The sequence below is a fragment of the Eublepharis macularius genome, chromosome 3 (assembly GCF_028583425.1).
Source record: "Eublepharis macularius isolate TG4126 chromosome 3, MPM_Emac_v1.0, whole genome shotgun sequence".
NCBI lineage: Eukaryota > Metazoa > Chordata > Lepidosauria > Squamata > Eublepharidae > Eublepharis > Eublepharis macularius.
In genome coordinates, this window is record NC_072792.1 from 39,800,619 (window position 1) to 39,824,979 (window position 24,361).

Genomic DNA, 24,361 nt, shown 5'->3' on the forward strand with positions numbered 1-24,361 from the left:
TCTTCTTCGAGTTCCAAATTATTTCCACTGCTAAATATCTAGCTTCTGCATCACTTAAAATTAATTTTGGCTGCAGTTCCTCCTTTATATACAACGCAACTCCCCTCTTCTTCTTTTTGGAGGCTGCAGCAAATTCATTTCCAAGCTTTACAAATTTCAAATACTTTAAATCCTGCTTTCTAATATGTGTCTCTTGAAGACATACTATATTACATTTTTGTTTTAAAAGCCAGTGGAAAATAGCCTTGCGCTTACAAGGTGAATTTAGTCCATTTACATTCCAAGATATTATTTTACACTCCATGATCACATTCTTGTACTTTTTGGTAAGTCCTTTTCATTGTCCCTAATAAAGTTTACCATCTCGTGACCCGACCTGATATTTCTCCTTACTCCACCAAATTCAAATGCCACTCCTTCTGGTATTTCCCATCTGTACCTAATTTTCAAATCCTTTAACATCTGGACAAGCTCTCTGTATTTTTTCCGCTCCAACAACACCGCTCTGGGCATTTCTTTCATAACTCTCACCACCTTCCCATCGACTTCTAATGGTTACTGAAATTGTTTGCTTACGATTGACTCTCTTATGTTTCTGGTCGTAAATTGCACGATCATATCCCTTGGTAACTTCTTCTGAGCTGCAAATTTTGAATTAATTCTGTATGCCACGTCCAGAAGAGCTGCAACCTCCTCTTCTTCTTTCCCCAGGTAGCCCGCCAAAATTTCGGTAATCTGCTCTTGGGCTGTTTTTTCCACAATCTCCAGAATCCCGCGAAATCTAAGTTGCTTTTCCATTTGTTTACATTCAGCTATGGCCATTCTTCCCTTCATTCCTCGCATCTCCGTTCTCTGCACGTCTGTTAAGGTGTCAACCGTGTTCTCTACTACATTAACTCTCTGCTGTGTAGCTTGCAAGTCATTTTGTACTTGATCCATTTTTTTTGTAAGTTCTGCCATCTCCGATTTTAGTGCCTCTTTAAAGTCCTTAAAATTCTCCTGCATCATTTCTTTAAGCTCTTTATTTCCTTCTGAAACTTTTTTATCCAAATTCTCCAGCGCGCTTTGCCACTCCTTCTTCGACATCGTGGGGCTAGCTCTGCTTCGCTCCTACGTTTCCGCTCTTTTCCTCAACTCCGTGGCGCTAGTTTGTTGCTTTCTGTTATTTTTAAAAGTCCAGATTCAATTTATTTTTCAGAAAAAAGAATTTGCATAGTCCAAAATGTCGGGCGTTTTTTCTCTGTGGTTTAGTATTGAAGCAATCGCCCTTACCTTCACCAAAGATGGCCTACTTCCGTTTTCCTTGAAGTCACAGCTTTGCCCTGTTTCAAAATGGCGACCTTCCGCTTCCGTTGTTAACAAGCCGCTTCTTGCCAGTCTCTTTATGATTCTGACGCACTTCCTGTTCCTCTTCACAGCAGTTCTCGTGATATTAAAACTTTCTCACAGTCTGCTATCTCTTCCTAGCCGCAGGCATGTAAATAATAGTCAATTTTCCGCATTAACTTCTCTTTACAGTGTTACTTTTTAAAATTTAATTTGCCGGAACTTCCTCCTTTACATAACAAGTCTCTTGCAGTTTTTAGATTCTCTTTATCACTTTATTCCTTTTTGTAATCTGCCCCGTATTAAGAGATAGCAATCTTTACCTTCTTAGACGTTTCTCTTGGGTTGTAATCGCTGCTTCAAGTATCCAATTAATTCTTATTCCCTTTTCGGTTTACTGAAACTTGGGTATGTAGGTCTTATGCCAGAAACTGACTCCAGAGCCGCTGCAGAGATTTTGGCAACCTTTCTTCGGGTGGGACCTCACGAGTGGACGGGGGCTTGTTGTGTAGAACCCCCCTCACACCTGAGATCAACGTGCCCTCAGGTTCTTAAGCGTACTTGCCTGTTCTCCGCCTGAGAACAGGGGGCTGCGGGCAGTTGGCACCCCTCCAGCCTCCACAAACAGCGGCACGGACAGCCCAGCTCCCTGAGCTGCGTTAGACCTCCATGAATCCCAAACCGGAAGCCGACTTGTGTGTATGCATTTTGATTGCAAATGAAATTAAATAACGTGCTGTAGTGTTACAAAATAAGATAAGATATTTTCCTGATTCTTTAATCATTGCTAGTGTGTACTTTAAAAAAAAAACAAGAAGAACAAAATACCGTCTATGTATCTTTTGTCAGTATAAAGTAATTTTTTGTAGTGTTTAAGGTACTTTCTTGAATCATCCAGGGACAAAACAATTAAATGCATATATCTTAGATTTCTAAATTTTTTGCTGAATATATTTTGAATTGTGTTGATATTCAAGGCAATACAATATTTTCAATGCTGATCTTTTAATCAAGGTGTCAACTTGAAAATTTCAGATGTTTTCTTCCTGTGGTGTGCAAGTGGTCATTTTCGGTCCAGTGACTTTAATTGATGACACACCCTTAAGAAAAGCCTTGCTAGAGCAGAACAAAGGTCCATCTTGTCCAGCATTCTGTATCCCAAGAGTGGCCACCAGATGCTCCCAGGCAAACACAACAGCCCTCCCCTATTTTTGTTCCTGGCATTCAGAGGTACAGTGTCTCTAGAAAAGGAGAGTCTGCCTAGTGATCATGACTAAGACTTACCCTCTTGAATTTGTTGAAGCCAGTGGTTCTCAAACTTTTTGAAGTAGGACCTGCTTCAAAGTTTGCTCTACTTTTTGGGATCCATTTGTAAAGTAACTCCATGCTACTTTCCCCCTTTCTAGTATAAAATGGTGGAAGGAACATTAACAATTTGCGATATGCTGATGACACCACATTCCTAGCAGAAAATAGTGAAGACTTGAAACAAATACTGATGAGAATTAAAGGAGAAAGTGCCAAAGCAGGATCAGGAATACAAAAGTAAGAAATATTTAGGGGGACCTTCTTTGAGGGGGCCATAACATGGCCCTCAAAGCCCAATCTCCCTGAAAATTAGGGGGGTCTTGAGAGGACAGGTAGGAGTAGGTCCCCTGCAAATTTGGTGCATTTTGCTTGCAAAATGCCACCCCCAGCCACCTAGAACCCCCCTCAATTTTCCTCATAGGGAACAATGGAGATCAGTGGTAGATAGGGGCACCTTCTTTGGGTGTGGCCATAACATGGTCCCCTGAAGTCCAATCTTTCTGAAACTTGGGTGGTCATGAGAGGAGGGTGGGAGAGGGTCCCTTGAAGGTTTGGTCCATTTTGCTTGCAAAATGCCACCCCGAGTCACCTAGGAACTCCTGTCTTGAGTAGTGTTTTTTACACACGAAAGCAATTCTCATATTACACTCTAGGTAACTCCTCGTGGCCCGTCCCCCCAAACCTCCCTGTCCCCCAGTTTCAAGCTCAGGGGACCTGGCAACTTACGCAATGACATCATGCTGGCTAGAGGCATGCTTTCATGCTTTGCATGGGACAAATTCAACTCATTTGGGCCAGAGCGAAGCATGGAAGCACACCGGCGACCAGCATGACAATATCATTTCAGGAAGTGGTGTCATGCACCTACAGGAGGTGCAATCACTAGCAATTGGCGGGCAACAGGGCAAACCCCCAGGAGATTGCCGCCTCTGGTGGGCTACTGGGAAGCCTACTGGCAACCATATGTTCAGGACAGGGCACAGTAATTGAGTGCCATTAAGTTGCAACTGACTTACGATGACCTATCATGGCATTTTGTTACCAGAACTGCTCTTTATTATAATGGGGAATTAGCTATAGCAGTCTGTAACTTAAAATTAAGCGCGGATCATAACCTATGTATACGGAGGTCCCGATCCCAGACACTCTAGTGAAAAAGAGTCAGACTACAAATAGGTTCCAAACACGTGTATTTAGTGTGGCGTAAGCCTAACTTGCACAATCATACAAGAAACACACAAGATCTAGGAAATACAGAGTATGAAATACAGAGACGTTCGCATTAGCTGGTTCCCAACGATGATAGGGGGAATACTCACTTATCCTGGAGCGAAGCAGAGACACAACAGCGAGGGTGGCCCAATGCCAGCACTGGGACCACAGACGGACAGCAAGGAAGTCTGGATAGGAATGGCCTAAGCACCGAGTGGTCTGGGAGACCAGCTTAAATACCCCAAAACGTACCCTGGGGCTGGTGCTGTACTTGGTGGTTCTCACAGATTAAAACAAAGGGTCTAATGGGCTACTGAATGGCTTGGAGGGGCCACTTTGGTAATCAGATTGTGATAAGTGACACCTCAGGAAGAGGGGACAAAAGAGGGAGGGGGAAATCCAAGTGGGCTGAAAGGATGTTCCAGCGGACAGGGCTTGTCCTGATGTCATCAGCTTCTGGAATGCGGAGGTTTCTTTGAGATGCATTCTCTAAGTGCTTGGGATGGTCGGCACTTAGTTCCTTCTCCGGGGCGGCTCCTAAGATATGCAGAGCGGGGCGAGGGGCTCTCGCTGCGGACGTGGTGTGCCCGCTTCGCCGAAATGGCTTCCCAAAGCAGTCTTCCTCTCAGGGTCTTCTGGCGGCCTGAGAACATGGATGCCGGCTGGGCATAGCTGGGGCTGGTTTGCAGGTTGCACGGTAGCGAGGGCAAGCTCGGGGACCGGCCCGCGGGAGGCTCCAGGCGGGAACTGACCAGGGAGCGCCTAGCCAGGCTCGCTGGAGGTTTCCCCGGCAGGCGCCCGGCTGCTAGCAGCGGCTTGGGCCCATATGAGGCCGGCTTCCATGGAGGCAGGGGGAACAGCACTTTAAAACACAGTCCAAGGCAGGGAACAGGCACGGTCCGTGGCAGATGGCAATGCAGGCACGGGGCACACTTGTAACACAGTCCAAACGCACACTAGGAAGTCCAGATACAGGTCAGGGCAGGGCTGCCCAGAAATAGAGTCCTTTGTGCAGTTAACCAAACATGGAGTCAGTAAACTACACAGTCTATTGCAGCAGCAAGGTAATTGACACGCAGGCAGGAAACTGACACGTGTATTAACACACACACACGTGTAAAGCAATCTTTGGTGTAGCAGTAAAACAGCAATGCAGGAAACTTTAACACAGTCCATGGCAGGCTTTAAAGCAGGGGAGGGGGCCTGCTTGGCAACAATTTTCAAGGCAAGAGATGAGCAAAAGTGTACAAATGTATTAAATCCATTTTCCAATTAATTTAGTAATTGTCTCCTGCGCGCTCCATTGGGCATGTGCAGTGCTCTTTTTATCCAGTTTTTATCTGACATGGAAGGATATCTCTTTGTGTGGGACAGGGATCAGAAATATGGAGGATCAGAAATGTGGGGGGAGGCTTGGATCATAATTTTTTAATTTATCTAAATAATGTTGATCTGAAAAATAGAGAAAAGGTAGTATAATTCCCATTGGTGATGACAAAATTAGATATAAATATCCAATTAATCACTATTTTTTTATGAGAACTAGGTTGCTAAGAGACCTTAAAACACTGAAAAGTATTGCTTTTATCAGAGGTTGTAGGTAGCCTTATTGGTGTAAAACAAAAGGCATGAAATACCTTTTATTAAACAAAAAATGTTACATGGATTTTGGTTTTGCAGTTATTAGGAAACCAAAATAAGCACAGTAATGCAAGTCATGATTACCATATTTTAAATTGCCTGTGTTAGGCTTTTTGTTTTATCTAAAGCATCAGGCAGGTACAGGATAAACAGCTGGTGATATTTCCCTTGTTTGTGAAAGGCCTCAAGAACGTTATTCAGCTTATATCCATTTTGTACCAGATGGTCATCTTGCTGGTGTTATACTCGCTTTGCTATACTGACAGTGCCTCTGTTCAACCTCTTAAAGTATTCTACAATGTCCTTTGGGATTAGTGCCATAAATTTTATTCTACTGCTTTATAAATATGGGCATGGCTCCCTGGCAGAAGGATATCCAGCAGCGGAGAGTGATTTTTTCACCACCCACTTCCCCTTGCAGCTTCAAATGCCCCTGGAAAGTACTCCTGGGGGATAAGGGACTGCCAAGTCAGAGCATGAAGGGTGTATTGGAAGTCTGCAGTGGGGGAGAGGGATCAGTGGAAATCATCCCCTGCTTGTTATCCAATAAGGTATTTATGACTGTAGTCTTACCATTGAGAAATACCCTGTTCTGTGGTAAAGTCTATGCTATGGTAACCTTTCTTTAATTTCTTTAATTTTATTCATTTAGTTTTGTTGTTATTCATTTAATTTTTAATTTATTAGTTGTTTAATTTTATTAAGTACCAAATTTATGGCATGAGAATATCCATGGGGCAAGCTTGATCCAATGGATAGATTTCTGGGTTTATTTTCAAATTCATATTTGGGTGTGACGCTTACTCAGTGGTCTTGGTCAAATTATTCTCAACTGCCTTCTAATAATACTCCCTTCCAAGGAGGAAGAGTAGCCTATAGATAGTCGAGTTGCTGCAGAACATTCTTGAGATGGGTTGGGGGGGGGATAGTAAGCAGGAAGAGAGATGGTCCTTTTGTCCTGTGTGTTATTAGTTAATGCTAATAGCCAAGAAATGTTTCCTCTTATTGTCTGATTGTATAACAGGGATGTGAGACAGGACACTGGACTTGATGGACCATTGGTCTGATCCAGCAGGGTGTTTCTTGTTGTAGATTTTCTGGGCTGTATGACCGTGGTCTCGGCAGGGTAGTTCCTGACGTTTTGCCAGCAGCTGTGACTGGCATCTTCAGATGTGTAGCACTGAAAGACAGAGATCTCTCAGTGTCAATGTGCTTTTCTTCTTATGCAGGAATCAAGTCAGTTCTTATGGCCCAATAAAACCATAGACAATTTGGACATTATTACACGCTGTTCTCTTCTTATCAATACCTGTCTTTGTTGAATGGGTCATCTCACACTTTGAAGACCCAGACAAAAAGGGCTGTAGACCTAACTACTGTTAAGATTTCAACTAGTATAAACAAAATTTTGAACTATGTCAGTGTAAGAAACCCCAAATGATAAAAATGAATACTTTGCTATTCTTACAGAGAGCTTCGTTTTTGCATATATACAAAGACGAAGAACTTAAAGGACGAAATCAAGAGCTTAAATGACAAAGAGTAACCAGACTATATGCAACTAAGGTGTAAATGCAGATGGGTTGCAATTTCATATGCTTCTGAATGCAGAAAGGAAGGGAAGGCAGGCAGTTCTTGCAGCTGCAGACATAATCAGTGAAATACTTTATTTTATAATATCATCTGAAAAAAGCTCCCCTCCCACAAACCCAATGAATCTCTCCCTTTCAGCGCCAACCTAATGTAATGCAAACCAGATTTAAATTTTATATGTTTACCTTTTTTGGTTATTTTGTTTATATTACATACATATATATTAGCCAACTTTGCTTATATACATAAAATTTTTTATCTTCCTCATGTACTGTTACAGACAATGTACCTGCAGGGAGGCAGTGGAGCTGATTCTCTCCCTCTCTCTTGGCTGCCCAAACAGTTGGTGGAATAGTCAGAATGAGCCTGGGTGGGCAGTGGCCACAGGCTTAGGCTGTGGGTGATTTAACTTTACTTATTCTAAAATGATTTTACTCTACCTTTCTCTTACAAAGCAGGACCCAAGGTGGTTTACTGTGTATATCATACTAAAAAGATATAGCAGAATAAAAGGTCATAATATTCCAGATGGGATGCCTTATAGTTCTTTCCAGGAGGAGCACATGCTGTTACCTGGATGGCACTCCTTGCAAGTAAGAGGGGGGAATTAACGGCAAGGAGTAAGGCTATGCGAGAGGGGTAACAACTCCACCAATATTTACGGCGTCCCCTCCCCAAGGCAGCAGACGAGACTGGGTGCTTAAATGAAGAAGTATTTTTATTTAAATTGTATTTCAACCAACGTATACACAAGAGGCAAATAAAAACAGTTTGGGTGTACACACACACACACACACACACACTCTCTCTCTCTCTCTCTCTCTCTCTCTCGCGCGCGCGCTCTCGCTCTCTCTCCTAAGAAATTAGCCAGAATGAGGGAGGGAGTATATTTACTGATCAGAGGAGCAGCATGGTCCGTGAAGGAAGAGAGCTTTAAATGTCCCACATTCTCGGCCAGGAGAGAGAGAGAGAGAGTCTTAGGAAAAGTGTCCCTAAGGGTACAATGCTCGGATCTGCACAGTTTGAATGGGGCAAAGCCTTGGTTCTTATAGGGCAAAACATGTCCTGAGGCTGGGGAGTCCCCTCAGCCGTTGGAATGATAAAGGTTTGATTACCTTTGATTGGTGCTGCTTGGGCGTGATAAAGGAAATGCCGAGTGTTCTGGTGGTTTGTAAAGAGGCAGTTTGCTAATTAATGTTCCTGGAGCTAAGTTGACCAATTTAGATAGGGATGGTATTTTCCCAGGGACAAATTAGAAACTTATTGGTGCAGACTGATGACTCTCGATCTTGGGGTGGGGATCTAATAACGGAAGGAGGATATCGGAATGTGTTAAGTGGGGTGACTCAGGGAGACCCTTTCTTGTCACGGCTCCACCTGCAGCTGGTGGGATAGTAAATTTAATCACCTTGATCCTCAGCATCTTGCATGAACATCCCATTCATGGCTTAATTTCCCAGGTGGGACTCAGCAACGCTGGCTGGAATTCCCCTGCTGCAGATCAGGCTGCATTAATCCAGGGGCCTTGTGATTTATATATCACTGACAGCTATCAAACAGCTATTAAAAATGGCGGCGGCCGGGGCCGACTGCTTACAGTGCTACACATACCAATGGGCGCTGGATTTCTGAGGACAGGTTTAAAGCTTTGAACGTCCTTGGGCCAGTTTAACTTCGGAAAATACCTCCTCCCTTTCAGTCCTTCATCTACACTGACATCATCTGAGTGACCCATGCTTAGGAGCTGCATCTGTGTTAGGTACTAGACTGATTGCAACAAACAGGAGATCCTCTTTTGAAGTGGAACTTTTATTAAGGAACATCCTCCAAAAAGAAATCCATTGTGAGCCACTTTCATCTTTATTTATAGAAGTGTAAGCCAACTAGATTTTGCTGGGGGCCAGACCCCAGCAGTTTATGACTGCATACACTGGCATAGGTTTTGTTATTTTAATCTGTTGAACTTTTTTTCTTTTGATCATTTGTTAATTTTCAAATTAATATTTTGTAATTATACTGTTAGGTGCTCTGATGGTTTTGTGGAGCCATATTTGGTGAGATACAAATCCTAAATTGAACCAACAGAAGTTATATAACTACTGAGAGACCAGGTAGTCTTTTTTGAGCAGTATATTCGTGTTAAATATTTCCTTCATAATCACAAAGGCTAAATAATTACTGTTGAACAAAAAGACGGGAGAAAAGACAAGCTATGATTTTTTAGAATATCATAGTCTGTAGGTGGCATATGGGGAGAGATACAAAATATAGATCTAATTATTATCTCTGTTTGAATATTGTTGTATATGCTATAACATTAAATCTTTGCATTATTGGAAGTTATAACTGACATCTAAAGCAGTGATTCTTAATAGTGGCTATATGGCCTCCAAGGGTGATCTACAAATCTTGGGAGACATCCAGAACTTTGGGTGATGTTTGTGGTTTTAGGCAATCACTTGCAGAATAGGAATCAAACCAAAAACTGAGGAGTTGGCTGCCGGCCGTCTGGCATATGGGTGTCACTGAATGTATGCTTGAGATCTGTGTGTTTGTATAATAAACAGACCTTTACAACCAGAGTACCAGCAAGGACTTTCACGAGGCATTAAATTCCCCCCTCCCCCCACTATTTCTTCTTTCCCTTCCCTGAAAGCCCCTATGATCTCTCCCCCTTTCTTGCTTCCTTTTCTCCTTCTTCCTCGCCCGACAACCTAACTTTTGCTACCCCGTCTTCAGCTTTCCCTCCTTTCCTTCCCATGACAGCCTTTACTGGGGAAAATCTGCCAGACTGGGCCCAGTTGTGCAGTGCCAGCTACCTGTTTGTTCCAGTTGCATGGTGAACCTGCAGGGACTTGCAAGGGGCACCTCACTTTCCTCTGTATCCACGTCCCTACGCTATTTCTTTTTTTGCTCCTTCTGGCAACCTTTCATATCTTCCTTTTCTGCTACCCACACACCTGTCTTTTATCTGCTGCCCATCTTCAGCTATATATACTACTTAATTTATTTCATTTATACTATGCCTTTCTTCACAATGGGGACCCAAAGCAGCTTACACCATTCTCTTCTATTCTAGTTTATCCTCACAACAGCCCTGTGAGGTAGGCTAGGCTGAGAATGTTTAATTGGTTCAAAAGCACCTAATGAGCTTTCACAGCAGCGTGGTGGTTCAAAGCTGGATCTCCCAGATCCTAATCTGAAACTCTGACCACTACACCACACTTATATATGGGTTGGCTGCAGAGTGGATTTGATTTAAATCAAACTGATTTAAATCACGATTTAAATCACTATTTAAATCACTAGTCAGTAAGGCTTGATTTAAACCATAGTTTTCTACATAAAGACTAATTCTTGCTGGTATAACTTTAATATGCAAGTAGATGAAGATTTTTAGAATAACAACTTTTCATATTAGTTTTACAGTTGTATAAAATACTGATTTTAATACTATTAGAAACACATTATAGTTAATTTATTGTGAGATGAATTATCCCCAGTTTAGGTTAATCATTCATATTTGGACAACTTTTCTGTTGTACTTTATTGGAAGGAGAAAAATAATCATTACCTTAATAATAACAATTTAAATAGTTTTATTTATTCAACTGAAACAATAACATTACAGCATATGTTATTTGCTTAAACAAACATCCATGTTTGTTAACTAATTTGACTAAACAAAATATATATATTTTAAGAAACTTAGACTGTCAGCCCAGCCTACACATGAAAAACTTAAATACTGTCCTCTGTAGCTCACTCGTCATCTTCATCTTCTTTGTTCATAATCTGGAAAAGAAAAACAAGCTTTCCTGCTTTATCGGGTCCCAAACGATTTCTCAATTTAGAATGAATGAGTCCAAAGGAAGAGAATATTCTTTCAACGCCTGCAGAAGAAGCTACTGCTGTTAAAAGTGAAATCATTACTTGAACAGTCTCTAAATCCAAGTGCTTAAGTGACTTCCACCAATTCACTGGTGTGACTTTCTTTAAAATATCTTCAGCAAACATATATTTCTTGAATGGTTCCCCCTTAGCTCTGAAGTTTATTATAGTTGGCATTACAGATGGATGATTGCTGGATACCCATGTCATAGCTAACTCTTCTTCCTCAGCACTTAAGTTTTGACCCTGGTACTGGATATTGACAATATTTGCCAAAAAATGAGCTGGAGACAGTGCTTGTCCCATTCGTTTTTTTAATGCTTGTAATTTAATTCTGTCCATGTATAGTTCTGTTTTTAAGTGTTCACTCAGTTCCTTCCAAATTTCAACAGCATCAGCAATAAAACAGCTATTTTTCTGTGTATTGTTTAAAGCTTCAGAGATGGGTTTCAGGATGCTCAGCATATGTTCAACATTTCTCTTAAGCCCAATGTTGAGGATTTTGGCCGTGACAGTGCCATCTATTTTATCTCGATTTTGTTCACAAACTGTCATCAGAATAGGCCAGTTCTTGATATACTGCTCAAAACAATCCACCACAGAGTTCCATCTAACATCTTGTGGGAGCGTTAGCTTGGTTCCACCCATCCTTTTCCGAGCTGCTGCAGCAAAATGATTGTTACGGAAGTATTTAGCAGTTTCAACAACATTAGTCTTTATTTCTGGAACACTTAAGTCTTTGGCTAAGAGGTGCAGCAAATGAGCACTGCAACCATATGTTATTAGCTTTGTATTCCCTTCCGGCTCTTCTAAATTTCTTCTCATCTTGGATACATTTGCAGCATTGTCTGTGACCAAACTGCGTACTAGACATTTGAATTTTTGTTCACATGTTATTATAGCTTTTACTGCCACTTCTTGTAAGTATTCTGCTGTGTGTGCATTTCCTGACGTATCAATTGTTTGTGCAAGGAAGACTTTCCCTTCTTCTGTTGTTATACAAGCACATACAACAGGGTCATTGTGGACATTACTCCACCCATCAATACTTAGGTTAACAATTCTACCCTCCAGAGCTGTTGCACATTGCTCCATTTCTCTGTCATACACTTTATCCAGCAGTTTCCCTGCAACATCTGCTCTGCAGGGTGGACTGTATCCTGGTCTCAGTGACTGAACCACATTAATGAAATGTGGGTTCTCAGTCAGACGGAAAGAAGAGTTCGTTGCATAAACAAACTGGGCAATTTTTTCATCAATTAACTCTTTTTCTAATCTGCTAGTTTTTATCACAAACTTATCTATGGTGGTTCCAGGAGGGAAGGGTTTTTTTCTTTCTTTTAGGTGATATACTGTGGGTGTCTGATGATGATGCAAATGAAGCACTATCCGGGATGGATAACTCTGAAACTGTAGAACAGGAGGATGGTGATCTTGAAGGTGGATAGTTTCCAGAATCCTTAATGTTGACGATTAATTCCCCTAAACAAAAAAGTCAGTGCTGTTATTTTATTGTTTATACAATTTCTGCTTATTGTACAGCACTGCCCCAAAAGGAATATTTGCTTTTCTTCATAACTGTACCAAATGACAGTAACATGCAGTAATAATAAGAAATATAATTTTGCTCAAACATGACAGTTCAAGGCAGTCTTTAGAAATATGATTCAATAAAAATGTTTACCAACCTGAAGATCCTGCCTGTTCAAATGTGTTTCTTTGGTCATCTTCATCACAGCACTTCTCATGATGTTGCCTCATTCGGGCCACCAGGCCTTGCATTTCTTTGTTGCAGTGTTTGCATTTTGCACGCATGCCTGCCTTACCAATAGGTAAAGGAACTTCATTAAAGTATTCCCAAACTGGGTCTCTTTTACGGCCTGCTGCCATTATAGGATTTTTCCTCCAAGGAAAGAATGTGATAAACCTCAGGTCATACACACAAAAGATCCAAAGACTTGTGCAGTATTGTGCTCAAAAAGTTTCACTTTCATTTTGTACTGCTTGCCCCTCCCTCCTCACACTTAGTTTCTTCTTGTGCAGATCTATTCCACTCCAAACAATCAGAAAAATATTGTTTCTATTCACTGAACTTCTTGAAACTTAGCACTGAAGGGGTTGATTCTGTCTTCATAGGTTTGTAGAACAATAGGATTAAGGTCTTTTTCTCAACTCTGTTCATGTTATAACATTTTTGCTGTGAAGAAGAGGCATGTGATCTCTGCTGAGCTGACACAAATTCAGTTTTGAGAACTGCAAAACCAAGCATCTGTGATAATATCATGTAGGCAGAGAAACTGCCCAATAATCTTACAAAAACCTCTGGAAGAGCATGACATTGTGAATGGATTAATGGAATTTATTTACCAAAAAAAATAAACGTATACAGCCTTATTCTACATAATTAAAAACTAATCTTTATTTCATGATGGAATAACCTTTGGATGGTAATATATTTTCCTCAAAAAGCATTTTATTTATTATTTTATTTATTTATTTATTTATTCAATTTATATACCGCCCATCCCAGGGGCTCTGGGCGGTGAACAGTTAAAATTGATAAAAACAAAAACTAAAATCAATATACAAATAATAAAACAAATTAACAAGGTGCAGTGGTGGGGAGAACCTTCCCCACCCCAAAGGTGGGAGGCCGACATGGCACTGCCCCCTTCAATCACCAAACGCCTGGCGGAACAGCTCTGTCTTACAGGCCCGGCGGAACGATAATATGTCCCGCTGGGCCCGGGTTTTTCCTCCGATTTAAATTAAAAAAATCCGATTTAAATTAAAAAAATCCGATTTAAATTTAAAAAAATCTGATTTTTTTGATTTTTTTTTAAAAAATCATTGATTTTTATCCACCCTGGTTGGCTGCTGTCGAACAGTAGCAAGCAGCCTGGCCTTGATGAGTCATGCAAGTTATGTGATACCAAGTCGCCTGTGATTGTTGTCAGGCCTGGACCAGATGCATCTTCTGTCAAAGGCCAAAGTAGCTTTATATAGAGATTTGCCCCCTCCCTCTGCCTTTTACTGTCAGAAATTGAGGCTTGAAGCGTGGCAGTACTGTTATGGTTGCCTACTTACCCCTGCAATGGCCACTGCACAAGACTTTTGTTTTTTCAGGGCACAAATGCTGCTTCAATTATGTTTTTTTTTAACGTTTCAGATTTTTTTCTACAAACCTGAGCCTTTTACTCAGGTTTGTAGAAAAATTAGTCTTGTCTTTCCATGGCTCCAATTTGGATGTAAGTATCCACAGATTTGACAATGCTGAGAATTAGATGTATTGAAGTCTCCTTATAATGCTTAAATTTTTTTTTTACATGTTGGTTAGGGGCATTTAACAATTGTGTTGTTTACTTGGTGGTAGATGTGGATTAAAGGTTAAGAATCACTGTTCTAAAGTGTTCCATAGCCAGGTAGAAGTCCTTCGTCAGCTTCCTCATCCTCACTTTGTGCCCACTGCAGTTTCTTTGCTTTGTTTTAAAGGCTGCTGCCGCCGCCATTCCCTTGAGGTTTGAGAGAAGCACGGCCAGCAGTACATGGAGCTACGGCCGAAAGTGAGGTTCTAGAACTTCAGCTATACATACAGAGCTTCCTGTGTGACTCTTTGAACTAAGCAAGGGTCAGGCAGCCATGATGTGGGTGTTGAACAGCAGGAAGCTTAGAACATTTTACTTTACATGCATGGATGGTTGTCTACCTAAGAGACCAAAGTGACCCCTGAGGCAGTAGCAGCACTACTGGGGCTCAGCTTGCTTCTACTGGGGCTGGCCAAGAACAGCCTTTGTCTACCCCCCTCCCCCAGCAACATCTTCACAGATGGACACTGTAGGGATTTGGGGGGGGGGCTCTTGGGCAAAAAAAGTTGCCTACCCGTGTCTAATCATTGGATAAAAAATTTAATATCCTGGTTTCTGTTTTTCTAAGTCTCTAATTTGTTTGTCTTAAAGGGAAGGTTTTAGGTTTTCATCTCAGGAAGCTGCTTCAAGTTTTGGCGATGATCGATTGTTAATAGAAAAGTTTATTGATAACCCTCGTCACATAGAAATTCAGGTTGGTATTCCCCCCCCCCCCGTATGTATTAAGTATGTTTGTCACAGTTGATGATTGAATTAATTTGTCCACTGTTTGGTGTAGTGCCAGTTTGGTGTAGTGGTTAAGAGTGCGGGACTCTAATCTGGAAAGCTGAGTTTGATTCTCCACTCCTCCACTTGAAGCCAGCTGGGTGACCTTGGGCTAGTCACGGCTCTCTGGAGCTCTCTCAGCCCCACAGGGTGTTTTGTTGTGGGGATAATAATGACATACTTTGTAAACCTCTGTGAGTGGGCATTAAGTTGTCCTGAAGGGCGGTATATAAATTGGTTGTTGTTGTTGTTGTTGTTGTTGTTATTATTTTTCAGTTTTACTAAGTAATACGTTAGAACTGATTTTTGAGTAATTGGGAACAAAGATTTAGCTTTAACCTCTGAATATTTGCTTTTCAGTTTATCTATATCGTATATTATATTATATTATATTATATTATATTATATTATATTATATTATATTATATTATATTATATTATATTATATTATATTATATTATATTATATTATATTATATTATATTATATTATATTATATTATATTATATTATATTATATTATATTATATTATATTATATTATATTATATTATATTATATAAATCGTTCTTTACTCATGGAGAGCTGAACTTAAATAATTGAAAACTTATAACCCAGTCCTTGCAGTCATGTAGCATTATAACCCAATCTTTCTTAGAATATTGTAACATCCACATTCTAAATGCAGTGGTCAGAATCCAAAGAACTGGGCAGCCTGTCTTGTGTGGTCAAGGGTACTTTTGGTCTTGTGTTTGTAAACAGTACCTTCACAAGGTGTATAAACCCCACTTTTGAAATGGGAACAGGGCTTCCAAAGCAGTTTACCATTTTGCTTAACAGTTCACTTAACATTCACTGGGAATGGGCAAAATTCGTGTTGTAACCATTTAGATCTCTTCCCTGCCCCACCTCCTAAAAAAAAAAGATCTGGACAGGACCGGGCACACACAAATAATGCATCTGACCATTGGTCCATCAAGTACAGTACTGTCTACTTCAGCTAGCAGTGGCTCTCTAGGGTCTCCAGTAGAGGTCAATCACATCACCTGTTACCTGATCCTTTAAGTCAAGATGCTGGAGATTGAACCTGGGACCTTCTTCATGCCAAGCAGATGCTCTGAGCCACAGCCCCTCTCCCTACCTCCCTTGTGCTGAAGACCTTGACAAATGTTAGAAAACAGTTTAACAAAAGTTCTTCTTTGCTGCAATTTTCCATATTTAAAATTGTTTCATAAAGTGGTGTCTCTTGGCTGTATCCTTATTGTATGTCCCCAAGAGAACTTTGGGCTTGCTTGCTCTATTTTATTTTATTTTCAGCAGCACCCAAGGCTGCATGGTAAATTGCAAAAACAGTTTGTTATATGGTATGGAGGTGGCTATTCGAAGAATAAAAACTGAGAAGTCCCACAGAATGTAAGCCTCTTGGGGAATGCATAAAGTATGTCTATGAATCCTGGCCATAGAATTTTAGCTTCTAAGTTAAAAAGCAAACTAACAAACAATGTTAAAACATTTTTTGTCTAGCTATCAAATAATTTTTATAAGACTTAGGAAAAAGTCAAATGTTCCCAGGCTATAACAGGCCCTTAATTAGATTTTGTATGTGACTTAGAGTGGAAGTGTTGTTTTAAAATACTTGATTTAAGATTTGATATTAACTTTTTAATCCCCTTCTCCTAAAATAAGCATCTTGGGTGTAAAGATTCTGCTGGCTGAGCAAATAGCGTTCCCAGTCCTGTAGGGTTGATGTTGCTTATTTTCTCCTTCCATATTTAGTCTCCTCACCAGAGGATTGGAAGAACCTTCCAGAGTATGGAGATGTAGAGGGGAAGGAAAGGAAGAACTCACCTCACAAGTGCCTTCAGCTAACATTGTGGCAACTTTAAGGCCTTTTTTTTTGTGGAGTCCCCAGGGCCAGGGGCCATGTCCCCTGGGAAGGGTCCATCCTTTCTCCACATGGTCAGAGATGAGGCAGCACACCAGAAGTGTGTCATTTGCACTTTAATGGCTTGGTTCATTTATGCCGCCAATTCCAGAGGTTAACTACCCCAGCCCCCTGAGGCATAGCTTCCTCACCACCTCCTGTTTAGACCTTACAGCTAGGACTGCTCAGTTCCTTCGTTTCCTGTCCTGGCTGCTGCATCCTTCCTGCAGGATTAAACCAGGGGGGTAGCTGTCTGCCTGGATGAGGTGGGAAAAGCTCCTCCTGGCTCCTTTGGGCCAGGGCTGCTGCCTTCTTGATGCTTCAGGAAGCATGATATTTTTCTGCCTTCAAAGGCTCCAAGTGTATCCACAGTCTTCAGTCAGCTGTCTCCTTATATCCTTCAGCTGGAGCCTTTTGTCCTTCTTCCCCTGGCCACTCTTAGTTCCTAATTCCCTGCTCCACAGCTAGCTCATCCTCTCAAGGAGGCCTTTGCTCCTCCGGGACCTAGTACTAGTGAACCTTCCTTCTGGCTGCCCCTCCCTTGCTGTTGCCACCCCACCTGGTTCTCTTCTCAGCTCTGCCACTGGGTTACTACCCTCCTTAGGGCTGTGTCCCCACTCCACCTCTTCTCTTCCAGGGGTAGGATGCCCTGGGCTGTGTCTGTTTAGTTAGTTTTTTTTATATAGGTTAGTATTAGTCATTTATTTTCATATACTCTGTTGGAAGAGGTATTGTGTAACTATAGTTGCAGAATGATCTTTCAGATCTCCTTGTTAGTAAGAAGAGGCCTCAAGAGGAACAAAACTATGAGGTTAACACACTTTTCAGTATATTTTCTACTGGATTCATTTGCTGCTTATAATACAGTACGTTGGATCATGATACTAAAGTAAAAGGATTTATGTTTATTACTTAGGCGAACTTCATTGTCAAGATGGACTGCTTAAAAAATTGCAAGCTAGTTTTGCCCATAGAAATCCTTAGAGACCAGCTTTCCAAGGAAGAGGTTAGGTTTTGGTTTGAGTAGTCCGGCCGCCATGAATCTAATCAGCAAAAGAGAGTGAGGTCCTGCTCAGATTCTAGGGGAAATTCTCAACCTGTAAAGAGTAGAGAGCAGGAACCCGTCTCTCCGTTCCTTTCAGCATGAAAGAGATGAATGAACAGGGCGATTCTGTCACCATTAACGTCACAATTACTTGACTGCAGCCTCTCTTTCGCCACCTGATCCAAACCCCTATTCTTTCTGTTGTCTAAGAGAGAGATGTTCAAATACATACAGTCCAGTCCAGTTTACATGTTGTTTATTTCCGAGGGGGGTGGGTGGGCATCTAAGCTCCCGAGAATCCTCCCTTGAATCAAAGACCAAGCGTGTTCTTGGGAGTCTCTGAATAGTGTGTGTGTTTTAAAAAGGCAGCCTTGGTTAGTTCTTATGTAATTAATTTTGTGATGATAATTAAATATTTTCAATGATGTTGCTGGTATTGAGAGAGAGAAAAGCAGTGCATTTATTGATTAAAAATGACCTTTTACTAGGTGTTGGCTGATAAGCATAACAATGCATTATGGCTGAATGAAAGAGAATGTTCCATTCAGAGAAGAAATCAGAAAGTGATTGAAGAAGCACCAAGGTAAGTACTGGCACTTTCCATGAATACATGAAACTTTTTGATTTTAATTGCATAAACTGTTCAGTACAGATGTAGCAGAGAAATGAGTAAGAGTGCATCAGTTTTTCTTGTGTCAAAGTTCCTTTTATGGGGTTGGACAAACTCATATGGATTCCCCCCCAACACATGCAGAAGCAGATACCTTGGGGAAGGGTGGGAATTTCTGCAGAATCGCCCCCACCTTTTAGCTGTAGCCCTTTGTGCTGCATCCTGCACTGAGAGCACCCCTTAGTAGTGACTTTTTTGGGAGTACACATTAGTGAGGTGGGAAATCTGCATCATGAGCTCTGCACCACTCCTTGCTCTTCGGTTCTAACCCACATTTCTTAACACAGAAACTGACAGAAGATGGTAACAAAATTCTGATTTGTTCCATTATTACTTTGCAATGATATTTTGTGCCATGCATAATTCTCTACTGAGAAACATGGGCTTTTGAAATCTGCTCTGTTTAGAGTCAAAGAATTATAGTTTGGCATTTCAAACTCCAAAGTGCTAGAACACCTTTAGAAAATAAACAGATGGGCAGTAGCAATGTGTGGAATGACTCAGAGCTGCCTTAGCTAACAGAATACCTGTCTGTTAAAAGTGTAGCATTACACGCATGCTAGATTTTTAAGGTCTGAATCTCCAGACAATAACAGACATTGTGCCTGTTGAGATGATACCCTCTCCCTGGAACTTGTATGAGTGGTGAGATTTCAAGCAGGGTGTGGACTGCTGCACGGGCTGGGAGTTCCCACGTTCGCACATAAACAGACTGTAAGCACTACTTTCGATGATGTGGGCTGAGAGAAGTGCAAGGTTGTTTCTGCTTGTGTATTTTGTCTTTTCTCCTAAAAAGCCTCCTGGATACCTGGGAGCTTTCTGAAGCAGCACCTTGTATGGCATAAGAAAAAGCTGCTGGATGCTCAAATTGTCTGCCCTCGTGCATATGTGCATTGGCTTCTCTGGATCTAAGATTATGAGTGTGATGGGAGGAGGAGATGTGATTCAGAGATTCTCCTCTAATGTCACTGCAAGTAGAGGTGTGTGTGTGTGTGGGGGGGGGGTTATCATTGGACTGGGCCCATTGCCATGATTACCCAACATGTTTACTGAAAAAGGTTTTTGTGTTATGGTTTTGATTTGAAACCTGAAGCTGAGTCTTTCAGTAAGTATTTGTGAAGTCTGCAGTTCCTTCAGTGTGGAAATAGAATAGATTCTTCTCCCTTATCTCTGTGCCATCTCACTCCTCTTCCTCCTCCTCCTCCTCCTCCTCCCTTCTGTAGTGTGTCTTGCTGTCCTTGACTGTGAGCTAGCAGATTGTCTTTATTTATGTTTGATTCCTGTACAGCACCTAGTTACTTTTTAGGCGCTTAATAAACACAGATTTTCAACCATTTTGTGCACAGGAAACGTCTTCTGTTGTAGAGTTCTGTTAGAATTCTGATTCTCTGACTCCCCTGCTGTTGGGATTATTACATTTGTTTGATTTACCACTCTAATATGAGAAGTGTGATAAAATACTTGTTGGTCTTTGCTTTCTAAGTGGGATAGATGGGAAGAGAGACAGATTGTCAAATTTCAGTTTTAAAAATTCTGTATATGCTTGAGTACCCAGATCAGTTTCTCAGCGTGAGTACGGGAGCAAACTCCTCCATACTTTGATAGGTAAAGCTCACACATGTTTGCAAAGGTCAAATATAAATCTGAACGTGTAGTATAGAAGCGTCATCTGAATAGTGTAAAGAAATATGGCCAGAATATATGTCTCTCTCCCCCCATGTTTTCTGAGCCTCTGGCTTCTAGAAGATGATATATTTAGTGTCCTGTAGTGAGGAAACTCACTGGCTAGGGAGCAGTTTTCACAGAAGTTCCCAAAAGTGTTTCCACGTTCTTGGGAAGAAGAAACAGCTGTGCTCCAGGTGGAAGAGGGGGGCACCTTGCTGTGTGAAACAGATGAATCAAGTAAGAAAAACAGAAAATTAAAACTTTCAACTTTAAGGGTAAAGTTGAGAGAACAATTTAAGTTCCAAGCTGTTACTGTCATTGGATGTCACATTCTGTATTATAGGCGAGAGTTGAAACAGCAAGGCAGTTCAGTGTGAAGCTTTTCAAGTTCTCATTTCAAGATTTTTTTCCACTGACATATCCAACCCCTCCATCACTAATTTGTTTTCTATGGAAACAAAAACACTACAAATGGTATTTTTGCATAATTACATGTATGAAATCATTAACTTGAGTTTTGAAAAATGTTAATAATGTATTTTGTTTAATTGAGGAGCTGTGATTGTGAAAATGTACATATGCAAACACATACATTTGAGTATGTATGTGTGACTCCCTTACACACTGGCACCAGCCATAAACCTCCCCATACAGGTTCAGGGCTTCACAAGTAGTTAAGGGTAGTCACAACATGCCACCTGTCTAACCTCTGTTTATCAGGTAGAGAGCCCTGATCCAAAGCCACACTGGGTCCTCTCTCTCCTATTCCCAGAGGCTCCACCAGACAGGCAGCCCACTTCCTATATTCACTACCCCTCACCCAGCTACTGCCCAGAGCTATTTGGGGAATGGGAGCTCAGTGTTTACTCCCTCTGTATGCTGCCACCATTTGGTTGAATTAGGCCCATTGGTCATGATCAGAATGCTTGATGCTCAAGTGTGTTTTAGTTCCCCTCAGCCAACAACTTCGGGCCAGCCAGGGTTAAGAGAGAAACCAAAATAATTTTTATTTGCAAGATGTACAACACTGAATGGAGTGATTCCAAATAATTGTTTACTATGTTCTTTAAATATAACTTATAACTTCATTCTCTCAAAATCAGTGGTTGGTTACAATATAACAGATGTCATCAGGAAGCTTTCTCTGCTCTTATCCTCTCAGCCACCAAAACCTATCCCCCTCACTAACTGCCTTAACTTATTTAAACAGCCTCAAGCCCCAGCCTTCCACCAGCTCTCATTGGGTGTTACCTGGGAGAGGCAGAGCTGGAATAATTCCTGTCCATGACAGTATGTTACATTTTTGTCTTCAAGATACTGTACTAACTTATGCTGAGAGTGGAATTAGTGTACATGTTAATTGTGCTGGTGGTGCATTTATCTTGTGGCTTAACTTACTTCTTGCATGTTAAGGGTGTAAGGTAAGGATCTGCTTGTTAAAAACAATATTGAAATCAGTCTGAGGTACTTGGCACCCTAGTTTCCCAAATGGGTGTTTCACAGAGGTCTTAACCACTGAACCTGTTACTAAATTATTGTGTGGAAAAACTTAGGGGAGGGGGAGGCCTAAAATCAACAAATGTTTTATCTATTTGCACATTAGAAACTGGCCTATGCAATTAGAAAGAGTCCTCTTAATTCTAACATTAATAGTGTTTATTAAGTGAGTGAACATCACAAAAGTTGTTTTTGATCCATAATAGAACAATGTGTTTATGTGCTAGGCTGCGTTTTAAGGATTGGAACCTATGACTCCGTACCCCCAAGTTTTCTTCCAACAGAGAGAGAATTCCTTCAACAAAGAAAGAATTTTCTTCCTCAGAGGAAGCATTTTACCATCAGAAAAAGGAATCATCTATTGGAGAAAGTCTTTTTCTTTTGAAAGAAGACATAGTGGAAGAGTGTGATAGGATCCAACCCCATGTATCTGATGTGAACACTAGTTACTTTATGTTACTCCCCACTCCCACACTTATATTTTGGTCTCAAAGGTATAAAATAGTCTGATATCAAAGTTTAAAAACTTTTTTTCTACCAATGTAGCACTTTTTTGGATCCTGCTACACGTAGAGCAATGGGAGAACAAGCCGTAGCTCTTGCCAAAGCTGTAAAATACTCATCTGCTGGAACAGTTGAATTCCTGGTAGACTCAAAAAAGAATTTCTATTTCTTGGAAATGAACACTAGACTTCAGGTACTGCATGTGGGGAAGGTGATGGTGGAGGGGAGGGAAGAGTCCTTTACTTTAAATGTGTGTAAGGATTGTTTAGTATAATATGCTTTGCATGTTTTTCATCTTGCGTGTTTTTCATCTAGCTGCTTCAAATTCATAGTCAAGTAACGTTAAGAGACCTCTTTGTTTAGACAGATTTGTCGATGTTTGATATGCTGTGTCAGAAACCATACTTTATAGTTAAAATGACAGCTCTTGGAAAGATAGCTGTTTCACTTAAATTGTATGATAGATGTATATTAGTGTTCACCGTTTATTGTATTTCCAGTAGAGAAATGAGACATGTAGATTGTCCTCTTGGGCTATATTTAAAAAAGGGGGGATGTCTTAGCTGAAAATGTTAAAAAGTTAACATCTGAACATATATAGGTTAGGTCACAATGATGTCACCATAAAGATCCAGGAAATTAAATGGTGATTGAAGTGGGTCTTGGGAAAGCACTCCATACACTAGTAAACTCACCCATAAAAATTCTTCCCAGTGCCTATAAATGGAAGCAGGTTTGCATATTTTGTCTTTGCTGGTTAGCGGTTTTGCAGTGTACTTAGAATTTCTTCTGATCTTAGATTTGGTGAAAATTGGAATAAAATGTTATCTTTAGAAATACCAAAGGATATTTGGGAATGATTATGAATACATTTACAGCAAATGCTTATTTCAGCTAACTTAAGAGAAAACTTTGTGAAAACTGAACTGCAAGTATCTGACCCCTTCTAGACTGTCTCATATATACCCTGTCTCTTGCCATGAAAACCCCACTGGGGTCACTGTAAGTCAGCTATGACTTGAAGGCATTGTCCACCACCACCCTCGATGCTAAGACTTGTGCAGCATCCTACTTTAGGAAATATTGTTACTGTTTTAAAATGAATGAAGGCTTAAAGCATAGTTGCCAAGGTTTCCCTTCAATGGCTGTGGTGTTATAGCAGTATAAGAATAGGAAAGTGAAATGAATGTGGAGAGTTTTTTTTAATGCCGGTGGTCAGCCGGAGCTCTCCTAGGCTGCCATTTGTCTGCCATTTTAGGAATCAGTAGAGAGAAGTGCAGTTGGACAGAGCGGCATCTACTTTAGCGGTGTGTAGAGTCTAACCTTTTCACTCATTCTGCTTGTAACTTAGGAGTATTTAGATTAGTGAGAGGACTATGTTCTGTGCAAATTTGGTGCCATTATCTTTGTAGACAGCTGCCCCAGACCCTCCAGTAGATTCTCCATGGAAAGTAATGTTCCTGAAGGGCCAGAACCCAAAAAACCACACAGATTTGAATCCCAAAATGGCAATGCCCTACACAAACACAAGCGATTACAAGAAAAAAGGTCTGCCCCCTGAATCCTGGATGTGAAAGTATAATGAATTTTTTCTTGGTGCACACCTCTAGTAGCATTCCTAGACATATACTGGAAAAGCCAAATCAGGCTTTGAGAAGTATGACTGTCATTATTGCAATAGATATGTGTATGTTTGCAGCTATTTGGGCCTATTTGTGGCTTATTCAGTAGTGCCTAGGTAAAGAAATGTGCTGTTCTCTCTCATTATGGTGGCGCTGGAGCATTCCTAATATAGCCTTTTCAGTTTAGATCCTATTTATCATGTGTAGGTATCTGAATAACCCTTTAAAATGGAGTAGGGTTAGTTTCCCATAGGAATGAAATTAGACCACAAACTGCTTGCTGTGTGTTACTGAGGCTAAATGCATACACGTTAAAGGGTTTATCTGTCTGTTCAG

General features: G+C 40.9%; 1 protein-coding gene across 1 annotated transcript in view; it reads left to right on the forward strand.

Moving 5' to 3' along the window:
* Positions 1 to 24,361, forward strand: part of PCCA (propionyl-CoA carboxylase subunit alpha) — a 324,266-nt gene that overhangs the window by 113,414 nt on the left and 186,491 nt on the right. The window contains exons 10-12 of the mRNA XM_054973482.1: positions 14,928 to 15,030; positions 18,556 to 18,650; positions 22,446 to 22,596. Of these exons, the coding sequence (XP_054829457.1) occupies positions 14,928 to 15,030; positions 18,556 to 18,650; positions 22,446 to 22,596 (349 nt within the window). The remainder of the gene's footprint in view (positions 1 to 14,927; positions 15,031 to 18,555; positions 18,651 to 22,445; positions 22,597 to 24,361) is intronic.